Source organism: Miniopterus natalensis, chromosome 22, assembly GCF_054644295.1.
Source record: "Miniopterus natalensis isolate mMinNat1 chromosome 22, mMinNat1.hap1, whole genome shotgun sequence".
Lineage (NCBI taxonomy): Eukaryota > Metazoa > Chordata > Mammalia > Chiroptera > Miniopteridae > Miniopterus > Miniopterus natalensis.
This window is the reverse complement of record NC_142102.1, coordinates 225155-246790: the sequence shown is the minus strand read 5'-3', so window position 1 is coordinate 246790 and position 21636 is coordinate 225155. Positions and strand designations below refer to the sequence as shown.

The 21636-nt window shown below is 50.1% G+C and overlaps 1 protein-coding gene across 1 annotated transcript in view; it reads right to left on the bottom strand.

Annotated features, from left to right (window-relative positions):
* HERC2 (HECT and RLD domain containing E3 ubiquitin protein ligase 2) overlaps positions 1-21636 on the bottom strand; it is a 140943-nt gene that overhangs the window by 82828 nt on the left and 36479 nt on the right. The window contains exons 16-24 of the mRNA XM_087829217.1: positions 19239-19432; positions 16046-16246; positions 11549-11777; positions 11330-11454; positions 8149-8327; positions 4463-4647; positions 3265-3420; positions 2445-2630; positions 373-528 (exon numbers count right to left, since the gene is read on the bottom strand). Of these exons, the coding sequence (XP_087685343.1) occupies positions 373-528; positions 2445-2630; positions 3265-3420; positions 4463-4647; positions 8149-8327; positions 11330-11454; positions 11549-11777; positions 16046-16246; positions 19239-19432 (1611 nt within the window). The remainder of the gene's footprint in view (positions 1-372; positions 529-2444; positions 2631-3264; positions 3421-4462; positions 4648-8148; positions 8328-11329; positions 11455-11548; positions 11778-16045; positions 16247-19238; positions 19433-21636) is intronic.

The window sequence follows — 21636 nt, the reverse complement described above, 5'->3', positions numbered from 1 at the left end:
AGACTCAGAGAACAGACTGACAGCTGTCCGGGGAGAGGGTTGGGAGTATGTGAAAAAAGTAAAGGAATTAAGCAAAAAATAAAAACCTCACAGACGCAGACGACAGTGCGGTGAATGCCAGAGGGAAGGGGCGGGGAGAGGGTAAAGCGGGGACGAATGGGGACGGAAGGGGACTTGACTTGCGGTGGTGAACACACAGGACAACATACAGATGCTGTACAGAGAACTGTACACTTGAAACCTATGTAATTTCACGAACCAATGTCACCTCAATAATTCAATAAAAACATATAGAAAAAGGAAAAGGCGAACGCTTTGCTGAAAGTGACACGTGCTGCCCCTTCTAACCGTGAAGTGAGCAGCAGGCCTCACCGAGGATGCTGCTTCCGGTCAGGGACTGGGTCTGGAAGTCCTTGATGTCGTACACCCTCCCATCGATCACAGTCCAGAAGCCCCCGTCCTTGTTGTGGTTCTCCAAGTCGGCTTTGCGAATGAGGGTCACCTCCTCGTTGTTTCTGCAGTTCTGACCTGTAAAAAACGACTCTGTATACAGAAACCACGATCAATAAACCACCAGGCCACCAGGCACAGGGCGAGAAGAAGCCGTGTGGAAGAAATACGGAGGACACGGACCCGTCCACAACCACGCGGGGGTGAACACGCCTCCTGCTGCAAGCAGCCCCACACGCAGAGCCTCGGTGAGGACACAGCGATTTATAAGGCACACGGCCGCCACGCGAGCGGCAGGATGAGATCTGACCACACACCGGGCAACAGAGGAAGCTCAACAATCTCAAAGACAGTAGGCTGCAAGCATGGGCAAGGGCCACACGACAGGGAAGTGAGACATAGCCTCAAACGTAAAATAAAACTTCTCTACATATCTAAAAAGTGTGAAATATATTTATAAGTCACCCAAAATTCCAGGAACTGCCAAGACAGAGGTAATTAAATTCCACCAAGGAACAGGCTGAAATGGAAAGTTCTTAAAGGGCACGTGCCACCTGACACAATGACCAAGAGGCGAGGGGCGCCCGCAGGGACACGAGGGGCCCGTCCTCACCCGGGGGCGTCCGTGCTCTGTGGGAGCCACAGAGCTGCCTCCTGTCCTCTCAAGCACGTGTCCTCTGCACAGTGAAAACGGGTTTCCAATGAGAGAGCCAGAACTACCGGCCACATCAGCGCCCGCCACCGTATTTATATAGCAACGACAGCAAGTAACCCTTTAGTTCACAAAAGCAGATGACTGGCACTAAAAACATTCGCTATATAAAAAGACTAAGGGAAAAAAGCCCAATATCCCAAGGCCGTTTTTCTCAGGACGACTGTTACTTCGGGTTCAGCAGCCGGGTTATGAAGATGACAGTCTGCGCAGCGGGAGCAGAAACAGCCCACCCGGCCTGAGCTTCCCTATGCAAGATGTTTTTAATCTTTAGATATGATTTATTAATTGAAAAGTGCCACAAAATTATAATATAAAGCTTGTTTTTGTCATTTATTTTCCCATTTGAAAAAGAAACGTTGTGGCCCTGGCCGGTGTGGCTCAGTGCTTAGGGCGTCAGCCTGTCCACCTGAGGGTCTCTGATTTGATCCCGTGCCTGGTCAGGGCACGTGCAGGAGGCAACGAAATGCGTCTCTCACACTCTCTCACACACACTGACGTCTCTCACACTGTCTCTCACACTGACGTCTCTCTCACACTGACGTCTCTCTCACACTGACGTCTCTCTCCCCCCCTTCCCTCCCTTCCATTTTCTCTAAAAGCCCGTGGGGAAACATCCCTGAGTGAGGGTTAACAAACAGCACAGCACCGTGGAATGGGTCCAGACGTTCGCTTATCCTGACTTCAGGCAGGACAGCCTAAATGTTTCCTCTGTATTTTGTGATCTTATTATTGCACAACATGGCCTCCTTGTAATAAAATGAAAGTCGAGCCACAGCTTTAATTCAGCGAGTCGGGAAGTGAAACCACACACAGCGTGGTGACTTAGATTCAAAACGCCAAAGCTGAGACCAGGAGGAGACACTTCTCGTCCCACCTGTGAGCCCCACAGACAGCGGGACGGGCTGCTCAGCTGGCGACGGGCACGGCGCACCCCCTGCTGCCACATCAGGCTGGGAGTGAGAGTCGCCCACGGCCGCGCCTGCCCCATAGCTGCAACGGCCCAGCCACCTCAGCAGCACCTTCTGCAGACACCCAAGGGAGACACCCCCAGAACGTCCTACAACAATCCACTTCAGGAGGAAACCGTGACTAACAGAAAGTCTTCCTTAAACAGAGCCCAGATCTCTCCTGACTTACTTTCTCCACTTCCCACCACGCTACCATTGGCGCACCCGGCAGGCGGGTGTCCTCCTGGTCCCATATTCTCCCAACGGAGGGGCAAGACTAGGTGAGACTTGGACAGAAGGTGCTGGAGAAGCGGCGCGGGAAGACGCCATACCCATGATGCCGGGCCAGGCGAGCTCCTCCTGGTCGTCCCTCTCCTTGCCGGGCGCCAGGTGGTTGAAGCGATCCAGGTGCTCCAGCAGCCCGCCCAGCAGAGGGACCGCGCCGGCCTCCTGCATGAGCGCCGCGTTCTTACTGAGCAGGAGGACTACGGACACCACCAGCTCCGGGAGGAGCACACCTGCAGTCGAAGGAGAAAATCATCAAGCGTTACGGTTTAGACAGAAGCGTTCCCCCGTAAAACCAGTTTCTAAGCCTGCTCTACGATGAGTTCTGATAAAGCACAACGTAAGGACCGCTTGTCCTCAGCATACTTCCCCGGGACAATTTTCTCCTTCCCTCTGAAAGAGACACAGGATTCAAGCCGAACCCTCCGAGTTACAAGTTTCAAAACCAGTTTCAACAGAGAAGCATCAACTAGAATCTCTAATTTAAAAAAAAAAGTGTTTACGACTAATTTACTATCAGAAAGAGCACCAGGTAATGGTCTCGTGTCACAGAACTGACTTGGCAACTACGACTAACGCTGGGATTCATGAAGGTCCCGGGGGGCGGCTGGCTCACTCTACGCTGCTGCCATGACCTGAGGCAAGACCATGGCCCTTTGTGCAAGCGTAGGCAATGGTGTGTGACTCTACGTCACTAACCCCCTCACAGGGACCGGCTCAACCCAGAACTGCCAGCAGCTAAGAGACGGGACAGCAGGAAAGAACACGCCAGGGCAGAGGCGAGCGGGCTGCCAGCAACGGGACACCTGAGGTCCCATCACTCTCTGAAAATCAGGAGCATCGGCAAGCGGGAAACAGGAAGGGTACCGGTGAAGTCCCCCTCCACGACGCAGGCCACCTCTGCGAAGTGCCGCCAGCTGGTGGCAGCGATGCTGGCGGCCACGGGCAGGATGTCCCCGATGTGCGTGCACAGGAGAGCCGTGTATTTCTTCAGCAAGGAGCCCACGCCCAGCAGCTCAGGACCTGAAGGGGCGAGCACAGCATTGTCACTCTTACGTGCGCCTTGGAAAATACGGTGAGTTGCTCCCTTGTCACCGTCTGTGTGTCTTTACCCACAAAAACGTCCTCCAACAGGAGCCGTCACCCCTAGTCCCGTCTCTCTGCCCCACAGTCTGAAACAGTGCATTTGCTATGTCGATTTTTAGACACTGTCCTAAACAGCACCCAGGAGTTCCGGGTGTTCACACTAACATCGTGCTTACAGGTTTAAAGCCTTATATTCTATACACAGTGTTTCTAAGTCCCAGTCTCCACGCTTGAAACCTATTCCCAGGGAACAGAGTTGGGCACCCTCCCACCTCACAAAACCTTCACCTCTCCTCCCTCCAGGGCGCCGGTGACTTTCAGCCTTGTGACTGTCTGTCTTTGAGGGGGTCGCCTCTTTCAGATTTTACATTCACCTATATCCACCTGACAGTCTCCATCATTGACAAGCACCTGCTCTTTGCAGGAAGGAATGAACCAGCTATAGGAAGACAAACGAGAGCAGCTGAGCTCGTCCCCTGGGCAGAAAGCTACGGTAGGAAGAGCCACAGGGGCTTCTTTAAGTCCTATTTCAATCCTCACAGGCACCCTCGGGTGTTACCCCAATGCGGGGGGCACAATCGGCAGCACCCAGGAGACCTAGTCCCAGGTCCAGCAGCTAATCAACCAGAGCTACAACTGAGACCCAGTCTGGCCCCAGTGCTGACCCACCCCTCCCACTGGACCCTACTGGCTTCCCAGTGACACACATGATGGCACGATTCTGTTCCCACAGCAGGTCAGTCCCCAAAGCCCCTCAACAGCACGTGCTTAGGTCTGGTAAGTCACATCCGACTAGCCTGACTCTAAAGGATGCCACTCCTGATGTCTGGTGAGTCTAACACAGAAATATTCCCCCGGGGAAAGTGGTGCAAATGAACCCCCAAACCACCACTTCAACAGCATGAAGCCACACGTCTGCGTGCAGAGCAAGTGTGTCAAACAGCAAGAACCCACAGACACGACACTTTAAGCCACTTACTGGGAGTGTCTGCAGTCTGACCAGTACTTTCTCCAGGATAAAGTTTGCTGATCAGTAAGCGCTGAAAACGCAGCAGCAAATCCAAGGAGGCAGATCGGTCCCGGCTGTGCTGTTCGACGTCCAGACAGGACGAAATCCGACGGGCAACATCTTTCAGTCTGGCCACTGTCTGAGAAGCAATGTTTCTACGCAGAGGAGAGAGGGTTGCAAAGTAAGCAAGTTAAATATGTTTAAATAGTTAAGGTGCCTAAGAAAACCAGACTGATCAAGTCGGGACCACAAACGGCCCTGCAGCTGGCTCACTCCCCCAGCACAGCCTCAGCCAGAGTGAGCGGAGGTGCAGAGAAGATGCCCATACCAGGGTGCCTTTGGCCATACACATGCTCCTAAGGACTGCGCAGAAAGGTCCAGTCATAGAAAAGCCCTGTATGAATCTTGGGAAGGACAATGTGTCATCATTTTTAAACCGAAGCAGCATTTCCAGTATAAACAGGACCATTCCTGGAGAAGAAAGAGTGTGGCATTTCTGTGCCTGCTCCCAAGTCTGCCTTCAGACCTCTGAGCACCCAGGGCCACATGGGGGATCCCAGAGCTCGGAGAGTAGAGAAAAGACCAAGGTGGGTGAGTGGACTGGGTCAGGGTATTGTTGCTCGAAGAACAGGGCAGAAGGAAAGGAGCAGAGGCTCCAATCCTGGCATAAGCCAGGAACCCTCAGTTAATGAAACGTGCGTCGCAGAAGGTCCATGTAGGACAGCAAATGTTCTGGTTCCCTGAGCAGAAGGCAAACAAGGGCAGGGCAGTCAGGACAGAGAGGGGAATGGACATGGCAGGCGACAGAGGGCCGGCTGCAGGGACTATTCTGCAATGCTGAGCCACCAGGCGTGCAAGGAGAGTGACATTAGGACAGGGTCACCAGATGAGACCTGCCACCCAAGGACAGTCCGGCATCAGTGAATGAGGCCCTATCCCCAGTATGAGGGCAGAGGACAGAGCGGGGAGTGGAGGGAAAGAGCCAGCGCAGAGAGTGGACCAGGGGCTGCTGTCAAAGCCCCAGCCCAGCCCCAGCCCAGCCAGGGGGGCGAGGGCCAGCCAGCCGACACCTGGGACCGCCATGGGGCAGGCCAGCCTGGGCCCTGCACACCACCAGGCCACAGACAGGCCTGCTGCACATGTGGATTCCTGATGTGACAGCAGGCGTGAGGACAACCTGTCCGTCGCACCTGCCCACATGGTTCATTCTAGGAACTCACAGCAGCGCAGTGAGGACAGGAGCAGGGGACGTGAGGGGCCCCACCACAGCTCTCCAGCTCGCATCCTGAGCAGCAGAGAACCTGGTGCTGGGTCTGCCCCCTGGTCGCACAAAACAAAGGTGGGGCTCACGGGCCTCAGCCCACCTCGCCTTTCTGCCCTGCTACTTGGTAACCGGCCTGATAACCTCATCACAAAAGAAACTGGTCTAGAGGGATAGGGGGCTGGGAGAAAAAGTGAAGGGACTGAGAAGTACAGACTGGTGGTCACAGAACAGTCACGGGGATGTAAGTACAGCACAGGAAGTCATATTGTGAGAACTCCGAACGGGGCCAGGTGGGTACTGGAAATATCAGGGGATCACTCTGTAAAGTGTATGGTTGTCTGGCCGCTATGCTGTACGCCCAAAACGAATACAGAACAATGCTGAACGTAGACTGTAATTGAAAAGTAAAACTTAAAAAGAAGAACCCAGACCAGAGCCCGGACCAGGCTCCCACGCTTCAGTTCTGTACACCCAAACAGGTGCATCTTTATTATAAACTGCGGGGCGCAGACCCCACCCCACATACCAGAGGGACGCCCATGCAGGGGCATGTGCAATGCTGTCCCAGGGACTGCCACCAGTGAGCCACAGCCCTCAGCTAAGTGCTCTACCAGCCACACTCATGAAGAGAAAAAGAAACGTGTGAAATCAGGGTAACAGTGGATTAACGCCAGTGTACTGACACTATCTTCATTTTAACATAAAACCAATAAAAAGCACTCCCTTTCACCTTCCTCTCTCTCTAAAAAAAGAAATGAGTTTTTAAAATCTTTAAAAAAAATAACTGTTTCATTGACAATACTTGATCTGCATTTAGTCATAAAATGCACAGTTGCCAAAGTAAATTCATATGGCCAAGTTATTCTAAGCATAATTAATAGTTTTCTAAGAGTAAAATCGGGTTTAAGTTTTTACGTTTGAATTTAGTAAAAAAAAACAAAAAACAACTCAGTTAAAATAACTGAGCTTTGATTAGTAAAAAATGAAATGTCTCAACTATACTGGACACATTTCAAGTGCTCACCATCCCAACATGGGCAGAACTTCCAGACTGAACAGCGCAGATGCAGGCAGGTAAGGCAGTCAGGTGTCTCCACACCAAGGGACCAATAGGTTGAGCACCAAGGAGAGCAGGAGCTGGCCCCTCGTGACAACAGTGACCTGCCACCAGTGGAGGTGGGGAACCTGGAGACACCGGGGCCCACGCAGCCTTCTTGGCGAAGGGAGGGCCATTCGAGAACTCAGAAGAGCACTTTCGAGATACATGCTTTATGCTTTCAAGTGTCTGCAGAGAACCTGGCCTTGTCATTACCAAGCACTCAACACCCATTTTCTCACTGGATCCTAAGTAATATCGTCACATAAACACTGCCTTTGTGACTGTGCCCACAGGAACTGTGCTGGGCGAGCTGCATCTGCCAACTTTACACAAGGGGTCACAATGGGAATTTCTAGCAACAAATCCCAAACTCTCTCCACTACCACCAGCAACAGAATTCTCTTGACTTCACTTTGTTCTACTGAACGTCACAACACGGGAAATGGTCACAGGAAACGTCAGCAGATCAAAAAAACTAAAACAAAAGGTTTCTGATCAGCACTTACTAAAACCTGCGTAAGGAACTCGCTCTGAACTCCCTTTTACCAGTTCCCTGTGTGCCCAGGAACTCCTGGCATTTCTGGGTGTGGAGAGCGGGCTGCCCACGCAGCACGCCAGCATCGCTGCGCTGGACACACTGGACGCTGCCGCTCCCTGGACATGGCTGCCTGGGCCCACCCTGCAGGCCTCTACACTCTGTGCAGACGAAAAGCCAGGGGCCAGCTGGCACAGAGCAGGGCCCCTGTTAAGGGAGCAGCCACCCCCCTTCTCTCTGTGAACGGCACTGGAAGGCCAGCTGACAGTCCTCAGCCCGCGTCTGAGCACCGGGGCCCTTGTCAACGTGGTCTGTTCACATTCTGACTGTGACGAGTCTCACTGCCTCCTGGTCGAGCCTTCGAAAACAACACTCATCATCCTATGTACAACGCTGAAGCGTAAAGTTGCCTTACAAAGTGACACAGGTAAAGCTGCAATATACAGAATGAGGTGACGATACACAGTTGTTTAAAAGTGACCATCCCACGAGGACTCCTTGGCACCTGCCTGCTTAGTGAGCGTAAGAGCGTTTCCTGAGCTTACTGTACATCGCATTTCCTGCGTGAAAACTTGCAGAACCTCCAGCTCCACCTCATACAACCTCTAACCTCCCCCTCATCTGTGCTTCAGTCTGTTCTCTGCACTAAAACCTATATGGGTCAACTTCAGGACACCTCCTCCGTAGCCAAACACGTCATCTCACTGCCTTAATATAAAAAGCAACAACCCTGTCAGAAAGGATCTAACACTATTTACCTAAGAAGCTGCTGTATAAGCTGGACCAGAGGCAGACACTGCTTTCCCGAAGACTCATAGATCCCCGTGTTAATAAGATCTTTATCCAGGGGAGTCCGGCTTCTGTGAAACGTTGAGGCGTTCGCTTCCTGTTCATCAATTTCTTTTTCCTTCTGGGCTTCTTTTTTGGCTTCAATATCCTGTAATTCATAAAACAGAACCTGGTTACCAGTTATCTTGGAGACAGGTGTGAAGGCCCCCTGGGCTGGGCCCCGCTCCCACAGCCTGGCCGTCCCTTCGTAACTCACACAGCAGGTGACACTGGCCCCCACACACCTGTTGATATCTTGTCACTAGTTTCTAAACAGACTGTCCCACAAATCCAACATCCAGCCTGCCACCGCCAGTGGCCTCCAGCCCCCTTCTGAGAAGGCCTGAAGTCTGTAGCCCTGCTGCCGGCTCTCGCAGCCAACCACTGCGATGGGCCCCGCACACACAGTCCATCTGTTTGAGGACATGAAGCAATGACCCACACATCAGTTAAGAGAGATGTGTCCAGAATACAGAACGGATTCTTGTAACTCAAATCTAGTTAAATTTAACCCAATTTAAAAGCAGGCAAAGGCCTGGAAGACATATCTTCAAAGGAGATATACAAGGAGCTAGTAAGTACCTGAAAAGATGCTGGACATCATTAGTCACAAAGAAACCCGTACCCGCTAGGACGCCTGCACTAAGAGATGGCCAGCAGCAAGCCCTGGCGGGGATGGGGGAAACCGGAACGCTCATGCACTGCGGCCAGGAGCACAGAACGGTGCAGCCTCTGAAGGAAACAGCCTGGCTGTCCTCGAAATATTGAATGTAGAGCCACCACAGAACTAACCACCCCTCCGAGGCACGTACCCTAAGAAATAAAACACAGGTCCACACAGAAACCTACAGACCTACGTTCACACCTCAAACGTGGAGACAACCCAAATGTCCACCAGCTGAGTGTGGGAACAAACTGTGCTACAGCCACACAATGGAATAGTGTTAGCAAGTTAAAAACTGACGCTACACAGGGGCTACGGCCTGGATGGACCTGGAAAACACTGCGCTGCGGGAAAGAAGCCACTTGTATGAAGCCATTCATATGCAACGTCCACCACAGGACGCATCTGGGGACAGGAAGTCGGTCAATGTGGGGTGGCTGGGGCGGGGTGGGGAGTGGCTGAAGGGCATAGGGGTTCTCTGTGGGGGATGGAAATGTTCTGAAGTTAGAGAGTGGAGGTGGTACATTCACTCTGTGACTATACAAAAAATCCTTGAGTTACAAGGATTAACAAACAAAACGAAACAAAGCGACTCCCTTCCCTGTGGCAGACCCCACAGCAGCAGACCAAGTGGACCCAGCAGCAGAGCAGACAGCACGGACGATGCGTGAAAACATGCAAACCGATACGGCGCCAAGACCGACTCCAGTACCATAACCAATCACCACAAACACCTGCGTGGTCAAGTCTGCAAGTATGTTTACACTGAAAGTGTTACCAATGGCGACACCTAAATGATGTCGTATGTGCTTCTGCCTTCCTATAGCTTCAAAACATTTTTGTTTTAAAATAACTGGCCTTTGGCTATTTTTAGGCACCTTAATTATTACGGTGGAGGTCACAGCCGGCATCTCTGTAGCCAGGCCCTCCTCAAGCTACATGTCTGTCCCTCCCTCTGTCCCTCCCTCCCCAGCAGGAAGCACAGAATAAACACCTGTGAACTAAGTGAACAGGCTCCAAACATACTGCTGAGGTGCCGGCACAGTGACTGGCTGGCCCAGTGTGGCTGCCTGTGCTCCCGTCAGGCTGCTGTCACACGGGGCCACGTGAGGCCCAGGAAGAAAAGGCAGAGGCTTGGAGTTCGCAAAGCCGCAGCGCACCAATCCTGACACCACAGCAGGCCTGTGGCACTGACACCCCATCTGTAAAATGGGATTCTAAACAACTGTCTCGCCCTCGCCACGGTGGCTCAGCTGTCTGAGCACCACCCCGGGCCCTGAAAGGTCGCCAGGCTGACTCCTGATCTATCAAGGCACATATTCAGGCTGTGGGCTCGATCCCCAGTAGGGGACATGCAGGTGGCAACCAACCGATGTTTCTCTCTCACACTGATGTTTCTATCTCCCTCTCCCTTCCTCTCTCTCTAAAACCAATAAAAACACATTTTTTTTAAAAACACACCTTTTCCCACTCAAACGATTGCCAAGGTTAAAAGAAAAAAGGGAAGCACACAGCCCAGTGCCTGGGAGAGAGAGGGGCACAGAGAACGGTGGTCGCCGCAACGTCACCACAGACGTGACTTCTTCTCACTTCCTCAATTTAACCCGAGTATTCAGTATGTTTTCAAAGACGTTTTTAAATACACTGGCTTCATCTAATTTTCCCAATATAAGTTTTTAAATCAAAAACTATTACAACAATGAAAGCAACAAAAGCAGCTCTGAATGGCCAATAAGCACAGGCGAACACAAACTAAAACCACACCCTGAGAAAAGCCAAAGTTACAGAGCTGGACATGCCTCACTTCCAGGGCAGTGGAGGAAGGGCCAGAACTCGCACGCAGGCTGGTCCCAACGCAAATGGCACAGCTGCCCTGGGAAACTATCAATACACAATCACCCTGGGACCCAGCAAATCCTAATTCAGAGGATTTACTAGAGAGAAGAAACGTGTGCTCACTAGAGGACTTGCTCACAGCGTGACAAAGCTTTACAGAGTCTAAGACAACCAAGTCTATGAACAGGAGAAGCAGACGAATGGTGCTGTGGTCACACAATGGGGCACTACAGTGGAAGCAAAGGAGCGGGCACCAACGAAGGGGCACCTGAAAATCTCGCAAGACAGAGTAAAGCAGACACACAAAGCACACACTCTATGATTCCGTTTATGGGACAGCAGGACTGGCGACGTTAACTGAACCCGAGGGAGAAGGGAGGATTCTAGCTCCGAGTGCAGACGCACAGGGCTCCAGCTGCGTGACAGGAATGACTTACAACACGATCGAGGTGTCTGTCCAGGTCACTCTAACGGACACGTACAGAGGATGCGTTTTATCATACTCAACAAAAACTACACTAGTAAGAGCAAGACTTTCAGTTACAGAAAACACGTGGCTGTTCTCACTGCTGGGGGAAAGTGCCCTGCGGCACACACACTCCGGGCCATACCTGGATCTCCGCAGTGATGGCTGCATTTAGGGCCGACTCCAAGCCTCCATCAGCCATCAGGCTGCCCACCAGAAGGTCGATCATGAATCGGCGGCCAGGACTCACGTTGACCTCATTGCCTGAAACTGGAAGCAGAAAAGAGATTTTGCCAGTGTGAGCTAATGCATCTCCTCCCGGCACATTCCCTTCTCCCCCAAGCCCCGCTCCCCACCTACCCACCTGCGCAGGGCAGGAGAGCGGAGAGTGCTCGGGCCCTCTCCTCGGCCGTGGGCAGCAGCACAGACCAGCCGCTCTGCAGCACGGCCTGGGCGGCCGCCTGCACAGTCCCCAGCACGCCCGCGCTGCTGGCCAGCGCCACCACAGTCTGCTTCAGGCTGTTGAGGAGGACGCTGCCCAGACCCAAACCAAGCACCTCTGGGTCGACCTGGTGACTAATGGCAGCATGCAGCTGAAATGACAAAGAAATGTCCACTTAGCAGCCCTCATTCATTCAAATAATAAAGGAAAAACTTCCAGCATATGTATTTTTAAAACTGTACTATAAGCATTTTACCCATAGTGACTGAGAATCCACGGTGAGGTTTTTATAAGAGAAATTTTTAACACCCAACTATGAACACTTATATGGAAATACTTATTATAGACTCAAGACGAACAGAGGTTAAACCATGTGGAAACAGCAACCTTCACCACACCCAACCATCTGCACCAAACACAGAGAAACAGTGACTGTAATATAACAAACAAACAAAATGTTCAAAGATGACACACCCAAGCTGAGAGTATACAGGCCCAAACTAGAACTCCCACAGACACACAGCAGGAGCCATGAGGTTCTGGGCTCTGAGAGCAGACTGAAGTCTCAGCTTGAGACCCAAACTGCCCAGACAGCCCTCTGAGCCTAAGCTTCCTGCAGAAGGCTGGGAGCTGCTCAAGATGCCCCACTTGCCAGCTAGCCAGGGCCTGAGGGCAACCCACTGCCCACACAAGGTTTTGGGTAAAAGGGAACATCAAAAAAATGAAAAGGAAATCCAATGTGCCCTGGCCAATGTGGCTCAGCTGGGTGTCATCCCATGCACCACTCGTTCAATTCCCAGTCAGGGCCTTCTCCCTTCCTCTTTAAAAATCAATAAACTATTCTTAAAAAAGTCAGAGACCGGGCTGCCTTGTGAGCATACCTGAAATCAAACTTACACCAACCATCTAGGTATAGGTATCATTACGTCAAGAACTGAACGCCAAACTTATCGAGAACCTGAGAATCTCATGGAACCTTGGAGATGCAAATACTAAACTGCCCTCTGGGGACATCTCCACAGACAAGGGTAAAGTGATACCCCCCCAGCATATGCTCCCTGGAAGCTGGCCTCACACTCAGAAAGGACAAGCCACACTAGGTTACCACGAGGGAAAGTACAGACAGAAAAAGAGGCAAAACACATGCCCCAAGAGGTGGCGGCAATAAAAAACTGGAATGAACCCATAAAGTAAGTAAATGTTCTCAGAGATCAAGGAAGGACAAAACCCAGAAGGTGAGGACATCATAAACAACATGAAAGCCTTAGAAAAGACCCAAATATAAATTCTAAAGATGAGGAAAACTGCCACCAAAACAGAAACCTCAAGGCAGAGGTGTGAAGAGCCCGGACCACGGGTTCCAGCCCGAGCCTCCATGCCCCAGGTGCCGACCTGAGCAGTGTTCCAGGACTTCTCTGTGCCTCTCAGAGGACAGGCTCAGGGACTTAAGGAGTTAATGTGTGTAAAGCAGAGATCATGAACAATTCAAATATATGCAACATTCAGCTAAAGGGAGCATTTGTGAAGGGAAAGAGAATGCTGAGTAAACCACCCAGAAGGCAGAACGGAAAGATCAAAAGTTACCATTTAAAAAGATAAACAGATTTTTAAAAACCAAACAAGTTGTGACACTTGGGAAGATGAAATGGGAAAGTTCCACACATGCTGAGTAGCCGTCTCCAAGGGAAAGGAGGTGAAAGAGAGAAAGCAAGTACAATGGTGAGTACTGAGCAAAGATACAAAGACAAAGAATCTTAAAGGCAGCAAGAGAAAAGCAGTTAGTTACCTACAAGGGAGCTCCCACAACACTGTCAGCTGATTTCTCAACAGAAACCTTGCAGGCCAGAAGGGAGTGGCAAGAATCATTCAATGTGATGAAAAGCAAGGACCTACAACCAAGATTGCTCTACCCAGCACAGCTATCATTTAGAATCACATGTCAGATAGAGCTGCCCAGACAAGAAAAAGCCTAAGGAGTTCACGACCACCCAACCAGTATCACATGAAATGTTGAAGGGTCTTTAAGAAGAAAAAAGAAAAAATATGAACAAAATGGCAACAACTACATATCTATCAACAACTGAATATAAAAGACAAAATAAACAAGCAGAACAGAAATAGACTCATTAAAAAAACTTTAGCCCAGGCTGGTGTGACTCAGCTGGCTGCAGCACCATCCCCTACACTGGAAGGTCCAATTCCCCATCAGGACACCCCTGGGTTGTGGTTCCAGCCCCGGTCGGGGCATCTGCGGCAAGGCAATCAATCGGTGTTTCTCTCCCTCTCTCTCCCCTCTCTCTAAAATCAATAAGCATGTCCTCAGATGAGGAGTAAAAATAAAACTTTATTGCTAAAATACGCTAATCGTTATCTGAGCCTTTAGTGAGTCATCCTTTTGCTGGTGGAGGGTCTTACCTTCAATTTGTAGAAAATGTAACACCTGTGAAGTGCAACCAAGTAAATTGCAATAAAAAAAAATTGACAAAAAATAAGTTAAAAAAACGCAAAGATGATGTCCAACCTTCCATGAAGTATATGATGCAATTATCTTCTGAGGGGGTAGTTAAAGTACATTCTTTCCTGGGGATACTGTTAAATGGCCTTAAAGTATCAAGAATAAGGGACAGAAAACACCCACCCAGAGGTATGACAACGAGACACGTTTATGGGACCCAGTTTTCATTTAATTATCTACATTATCCAAAGGAGAGACAGGGCATTGCAAATAACGTCCTCTTATCTGATGGACAGTTATGGAGTTATGTTTTTTCAAATAAAGGGTACTAGAATAAAAAAAACTTAATGAAGATATGTAATCTCAGAGCAAATGAAAATCATAACCTCAAGCTGTAAATACAAAAATAATGTATCAAAATTACACACACAAGACAGAAAAATCAGAAAGGCTCCCAGAGAAAGACAGACAAATCAGCTAAAGTGAAAGTTGTATTAGGTAAGATTTCTCGTTGGCAACGATGAAGGTCAGAAGAGAATTCTTCAGAAAGCTGATACAGGAACAGGAAACCCTAAAAACTCAGCCCCACTGACTTATGTAAAGGGGGAGGGAAGCAGTTTTTGGACTTTGTAACTCACAGACCTCAATGAAGAAACTGACTAGAGGTGCCAGGAAGGAGGGGATATAACAAAATGACAAAACAGACTGGTCAGGGACAAAAGGCAATACATCTGAGTAAGTGTGGACTCTAAAAGTTATGATTATGATAATAATTAGGGGAAAGTAAAAAAAAATTGCTGTATTTCACCACTCCCAAGCGCCATTTTTCATGCCCTAATATCTCTAAAACCAGAATATATCTTACGAATTGCAACTGGGAACATTTTCTTTCAGTGGTACGTGCGCATGTGCACACACACAGCCCCCCCCACACTCAGACACACACACACACGCGCACTCACATACTCACACACATTCTCACTGCCTGCCTAGACCCGATGTAATTACAGATCACCAGTAACTGAAATACTGATGGTGGGGAGGCGAGTTTAGCCTTCATGCAGCCTGTGACCCCTTGTCTCAGGAAAAGCAGCACTGATTAACCTAAAGCCTTGTGCAGTAACAAATATTTAACGTTATACCACGGCTAACATCCAGATGTCAAATTTTAAAGCTCAGGAACAATGAAAGGGACTTGAAGAAAAAAAAGATCGTGAATTCGAAAAAATTTAGAAACTTGACCAACAGAGAATCAATGAAATGAAGAACTTGCACAAAAACTAGTAAGAAGGGCTAGAGTAAAGGCGCCAAGAGCCACAGTGACAGTGAAGACTTAAACCCGTCTGCTGAACACAACTCAAAGTGGATTTTCTAGGAACCAAGCCCTACGGGCCCATTTTTAAAAAGACAGCTACAGCCCAAGGGCCTGGACTAAGGCAACGGGAACACACATGGCACGAAGCCAACACAGACCAGAAGGAACCGAGCCTAAGGCCTGCACAGGACCCTACACAGCGTGACCAGAGCAGCGGCATCACCGTGAACCATGGGAGGGGACAGGCAGTGGGGCAGGTCCAGGGAGGCACAGAACACCACAGGTGTCCCAGGTGAGCCCCGCTCCAAGACTTCCGGAAAGACAGGGACGCTCCACACTCCTGATCATCTGATTAATGCAACTAAACATTCAGTTCTTTCCTTCCAGAAGCCAATGCAAAATGTCGGGAACGTGGGAGGGGACACGATGGGTCACAGAGAAATCCTTGTATTATAAAAGGGGGAAAATTATTAAGAAAAACTGTTTTCTCAGCATTAAGTCATACGACTTTATTACAAAGAAAAATAAGATCACCCCAAATTTAAACATTTTCATTAGCAGTTTGACAGGCTAAAACCCACACCCCTCAATACCATCAACATTATAACAAACACCCAGACACTCCGAAAGGAGGGGCAGGCACCCGTACCTGGAGTCGCAGGAGATTCAGCGTCGCCACGGCCATGCACTCCTCCTCCTGGGGGGGTGGCCAGTCGGCTGTGCCATCCATCCCCTCGCTCACTTGCCGCAGGAGGAGGTCCAGCTGCTCAAAGGTCATTGAGCAGATGTCCACCACAAAAGGGACACGGAGGCCAACAGACCACTCGGAACACGAAGACCAAGCAAAACTCTACGGGAGAAACACAAGAACCGAAAATGAGCTGATACGTTCAGTGACTGGTCGCGCCACCAGGAACGATGAAATGCCCTAAGTCGCGCCTTACCCATCCGTCCCACAGGCACAAACGCATGTGGAGTTTCGTGGCCATCTAGCTCATGCTGTCGGCTTCCAATTCTCTCTCATTTCACTACCCACCTCATTTTGCCAGCCCCACAGCAGGCCCTCCTCAGCCCACAGTCCCAGTGCTGGGAAGAGAAGGCCCCATAACCCTGGCTGTGAAAACCAGCAGGGACTGGAGCTGAAGGACATGAGGCTGCTGGAGTCCCAGGTGTTCCTCTTGAAGGGCCATACCCGGACTTACTCGGACTCCCTCCCTCTGGGCTCCGGCGCTGGGCCAGCAGGGACACCCCGGGAGAAACTGAATTGTCTGGATCCGAGGGAGAGGTGGAGGGCAGCTTTCTCCCAGACAGAAGAGCCGGCAGAGGCCAGTGTTGCTTTGCTGAGCCCGCCCCCGACAGAGCCCAATGGCGGGCGGCTGCCGTACTGAGTCTCCATCAATCCAGCTATCACTGTTCACCCACCCTGGTGATTCCCTGAGACCCGGCCCCACCTAACTTTCAAACCCACCCAAGCCACTTCCAGTGGTTTTTCCATACAAAGTGCCTCTCCTGCTTCAAGCTTCATACTTTTCTAATACAGTGGTACCTCAGTTTTCAAATGTGACCCGTTCTGGAAGCCCATCCGAGTTCTGAAATGTTCGAAAACCGAGGGATCCACAGCCGAGAGCTGGGCCTCAGGATCCCGGCCTCAGCAGAAGCCACATGGCATGTTTGACTTCCGAGGAGGGTTCAAAAACTGAAGCATTGCCGTCCCGGGTTACGGCGTTGGGAACCCGAAATGTTCACCAACGGAGACGTTCGAAAACCGAGGCACCACTGTCTCTCTCAAGCAAGCAGCATCTGGCCCCTGCACACCCTGTACTTCTAAGTGGCTCCAGGCCTGGACTAGCAGCAGGTGGCCTCAGTTCACAGCTTGGCTTCTCCTGGGCACCTCCAAGCGGCCATCTGCAGATGGTCTGTAGCTCATGCTCAGTGTCCCCAGGCTGGGCACAAGCGGAGGCTGACCTTGCACCTCCCAGGAGGCCCCAGAGGCGGTGCACCTGGTGGACAGCTTCAGACCACGAGGGTTTACAACCCTACCACCTTCACGAGCAACACACACAAGGGGCAGACTCGATGAGCACCAAAGCTCCACCAAAGCAAATCCTGCTCTGTAGGGTCAGCTCCTGCACAGCAGCTCTTCGGCTGTAGTTGCAGCTGGTCCTTCAAGCCAAGTGTCCTGGGGATGAATCCCTCCCAGTGACACCAACAGCAATCAAGGCTCAACTACAACAGGACCCTGCACACAACCCACACGGGCGCACCTGGAGGAACCAGTTCGGGTGACTGGGGAGGCTGAGCCACCGGGAACTACAGGACACCTGCTACACCCAGCCGCTCCACCTTTTAGGAGACAAGGCAGCTCTACCTAATACACAGAAACACACACAGGGGAACAGTCCAAATGCAAAGAAACAGTCCCAAAGGAAAGAACAGAAAACTCCAAAAAGAACTAAATGAAATGGAGACCAGCCATCTGCCAGATGCAGAGTTCAAAGCACTGTTATAAAGACGCTCAAGGAGCTCAGTAAGCACCCAGGGAGCTCGGTGAGATCTCAATGAACTCAGCGAGAGCCCAATGAACACGGCGAGAGCCCAGGGAACTAAGCGAGAGCCCAATGAACTCGGCAAGAGCCCAATGAACTCAGCAAGAGCCCAGGGAACTAAGCGAGAGCCCAATGAACTCGGCGAGAGCCCAATGAACTCGGCGAGAGCTCAATGAACACGGCGAGAGCTCAATGAACACGGCGAGAGCCCAGGGAACTAAGCGAGAGCCCAATGAACTCGGCAAGAGCCCAATGAACTCGGCAAGAGCCCAGGGAACTAAGCGAGAGCCCAATGAACTCGGCGAGAGCCCAATGAACTCGGTGAGAGCTCAGTGAACTCGGTGAGAGCCCAGGGAACTAAGCGAGAGCCCAATGAACTCGGCGAGAGCCCAGGGAACTCGGGGAGAGCTCAATGAACTAAGCGAGAGCTCAGGGAACTCGGGGAGAGCCCAGGGAACTCGGGGAGAGCCCAGGGAACTCGGCGAGAGCTCAATGAACTCGGCGAGAGCTCAATGAACTCAGCGAGAGCTCAGGGAACTCAGTGATAGCTCAGGGAACTCAGTGATAGCTACAACAGCATTAACGATAACACACAGAAGCCATAGAAATGAAGTCACACCAATTCTACACAGTCCCTCCTAGGAAACAGCAGGAAGGAACACCTGCAACACCTCCTGTGAGGCCAGTCTTGCCCCAATGAAGTCAGACGAGAGCATGAGAAAGCCATGAGCATCGACAACAGAATTCCTCGGGAGTGTCTCAGCAAATCCACTCTGGCAACGTGTGAAAAGAGTAACACCCATGACCGGGGGGTTCAGCTCAGCAATGCATGTCCGTGGAGTGTGTGAACATCAGTCAACGTGATCCCCCACACAAACAGGCTAAAGAACAGAAACAACGCGGTCGGATCATCGAGAAGAAAAGTACTTGACAAACTTCAACAGCCATTCAGGATAAAAAGCAAGAGGTAAAAGAACTGCCTTAATCTGATCAGGAGGCATCTACCGAAAACCCTCCAGCTAACATCGAAGTACATGATGAAAGACTGATTGCTTCCTCTCCCCACGCCTGCTCCACACCGGGCTGGAGGTCCTGGCCCATGCAATAAAGCAGGGAAGGAAATAAAGGCACACGCACTGAAAAGAAGAAACAAACTTGTCTCCATCCTAAGGAATCAGCAAGGAAGCTCCTAGAGCTAGTGAGTGAAACACAATCAACAGTACTTCCAAGTACCAGCCACGGACTACGCAAAGTCAAAGCGCAGCAGAACTCCAGGCGCAGCTCCGTGTCCCGTACCTGGGCCGGTCCACAGGCAATTCCGACTATGTGCTTGGTGTCCATCCCTGGCAGTGGAGCGGGCTCCGGCTTGGTCTGGTGCAAGGTGTCGAAGTGCTGGCACTGGTCGTTGTTGCCCCAGCTGTGCACCTCGCTGTCCTCCGTCAGCGCCAGGCAGTGGGTGGAGCCTGCAGCCACGTCAATCACCTTCTTCCCTACGGGAGAGCGGAGCAGTTACAGCGCCACCTGTCGCTGCTGTTGCAACAGAGACACCCAGGCCACTATGTCGGCTCCTAAATGGTAACTCGCTGCTTTACAATTATGCACAATTCACCCACTGTGTCTACGTTATTAAAACCCTGGTTATGTTTCACTAGCTACAATTTATTAAGACCCACGGCCTGCAAATAAAATGATGCTAGGGCATCCAAAGAATCTGCTGGGTTTTCCTACTCATTGAGAGTTTCATCTTCAGAGACAAGTGTATTTTTAATTAACTATCAGATCACATTCTCCCAGCCCAAGGTATGACCATGCATAGTATTGTATTAAAAAAAAATAAGACTTCCCATTTTAAGAGCAGTTTTAGGTTCACAGCAAAACTGAGGGGAAGGCACAGGTTTCCCATATGCTTCCTACCCCCACACCCGCAGCCTCCCCCATTATCAGTTATTCACTTCTGCGTGGGGATGTCCCGTTGTTCAACACCAACTGCTGTGAAGACTTCCTCTGCTCCATCGCAGTGTCTGTGCTCCTTTGTCAAAGGTCCCCTGACTACATTATGTGGGTCTCTGTCTGAGCTCTCGGTTCTGCTCAATGATCCATCTGTCTATACTTTAGCCAACGCCACAGCATTGATTGCTGTAGCTTTATAGTAAGTCTTGATGTCGGGTAGTGTCAGTTCTTCAAATTGTTTTTCCTTCAATATTGTTATAATCGTTAAAATCACTTTGTCAAGAAGGTGAAATAGCAGGAAAGAGAAACACAGGCATAAAGAAATAAAGTGGCAATAGATAAATACCTATCAATAATAACCTTAAATGTAAATGGATTAAATGTTCCAGTCATAGGACAAAGGATAGCTGAAAGGGTAAGAAAACAAGACCCAAATATATGCTGTCAACAAATATCCCACCTCAGAACAAAAGACTCACACAGGCTGAGGGTGGAAAAACAACTTCTGGAGGCCTTTCAGGGAGAGATGGACAGCAATACAGTCACAGCAGGGACTTTAAAACCCCACTGACTTCACTGGATAGAGCTTCCAGACAAAAAATCAACAAGGAAACAGTGTCTGTAAATGACACACTAGATCAGATGGACTTAATTGACATTTACAGACCATTTCACCCCAAAACTGCAGAATATACATTCTCCTCAACTGCACATGGGACATTCTCAAAGACAGACCACATGTCAGGACACAAAACAAGTCTCTTCAAGTTCAAGAAGACTGAAATCGTATCAAACATCTTCTCGGACATTTACACCATGGAATACTACGCAGCTGTAAAAAAGCATCCCTTACGCTTTGGGACAGCATGGAGGGACCTGGAGAGTATTATGCTGAGTGAAATAAGCCAGTCAGAGAAAGACAAGTATCACGTGATCTCACTCACATGTGGAATCTAATGAACAAAATAAACCAATGAACAAAATAGATCCAGAGACACAGAAGCATGGAGCAGACTGACAAACCTCAGAGGGAAGGCAGGGGCGGGTGGATGGGTGTGAGACTAACCTAAGAACTTACATGCATATATGCATAACCCGTGGACACAGACAATAGTGGGGTGAAAGCCTGGCGGGAGGGGTAAAGTGGGGAGGGGATCAATAGGGGGGAAAAGGGAGACATTTGTAATACTTTCAACAATAAAGATAAATTGTTTTAAAAATCAGTTTGTCAATATCCACAAAATAACTGGCTGGATTTTCATTGGAACTGTACTGAATCTACAGATCAAGTTGGAAAAAACGGACATCTTGACAATATCCCCCCTTCCCATCCCTGAACACAGAGTGCTTCTCCATTTATTGTGCTCTTCGGTTTTGTTCATCGGTTTTACAGTTTTCCTCCAGGACTGATCTACTTTACAACTGGACCTTTGTACCTTCTGGCCACTTCCACCCATTCTGCCCACCCTCCAGCCCCTGCCACACAGATACAGAGACCAGACTGGTGACTGTGAAAGTTCAATTTCGAGGGGGGTATACATGTGCTTTAGATTCTAGATGTAAGTGAAATCATACAGTGCTTGTCTTTCTGGCTTATTCTACTTAGCATAACGCCCGCAAGGTCCATCCATGGCATCAAAAGGGCAGGATTTCCTTCTTTTTTAAACGGCTGAATAATATCCCATTTTGTACACATGCCGCATCTGCTCTGTCCATTCACCCACTGACGGACACTTACACTGCT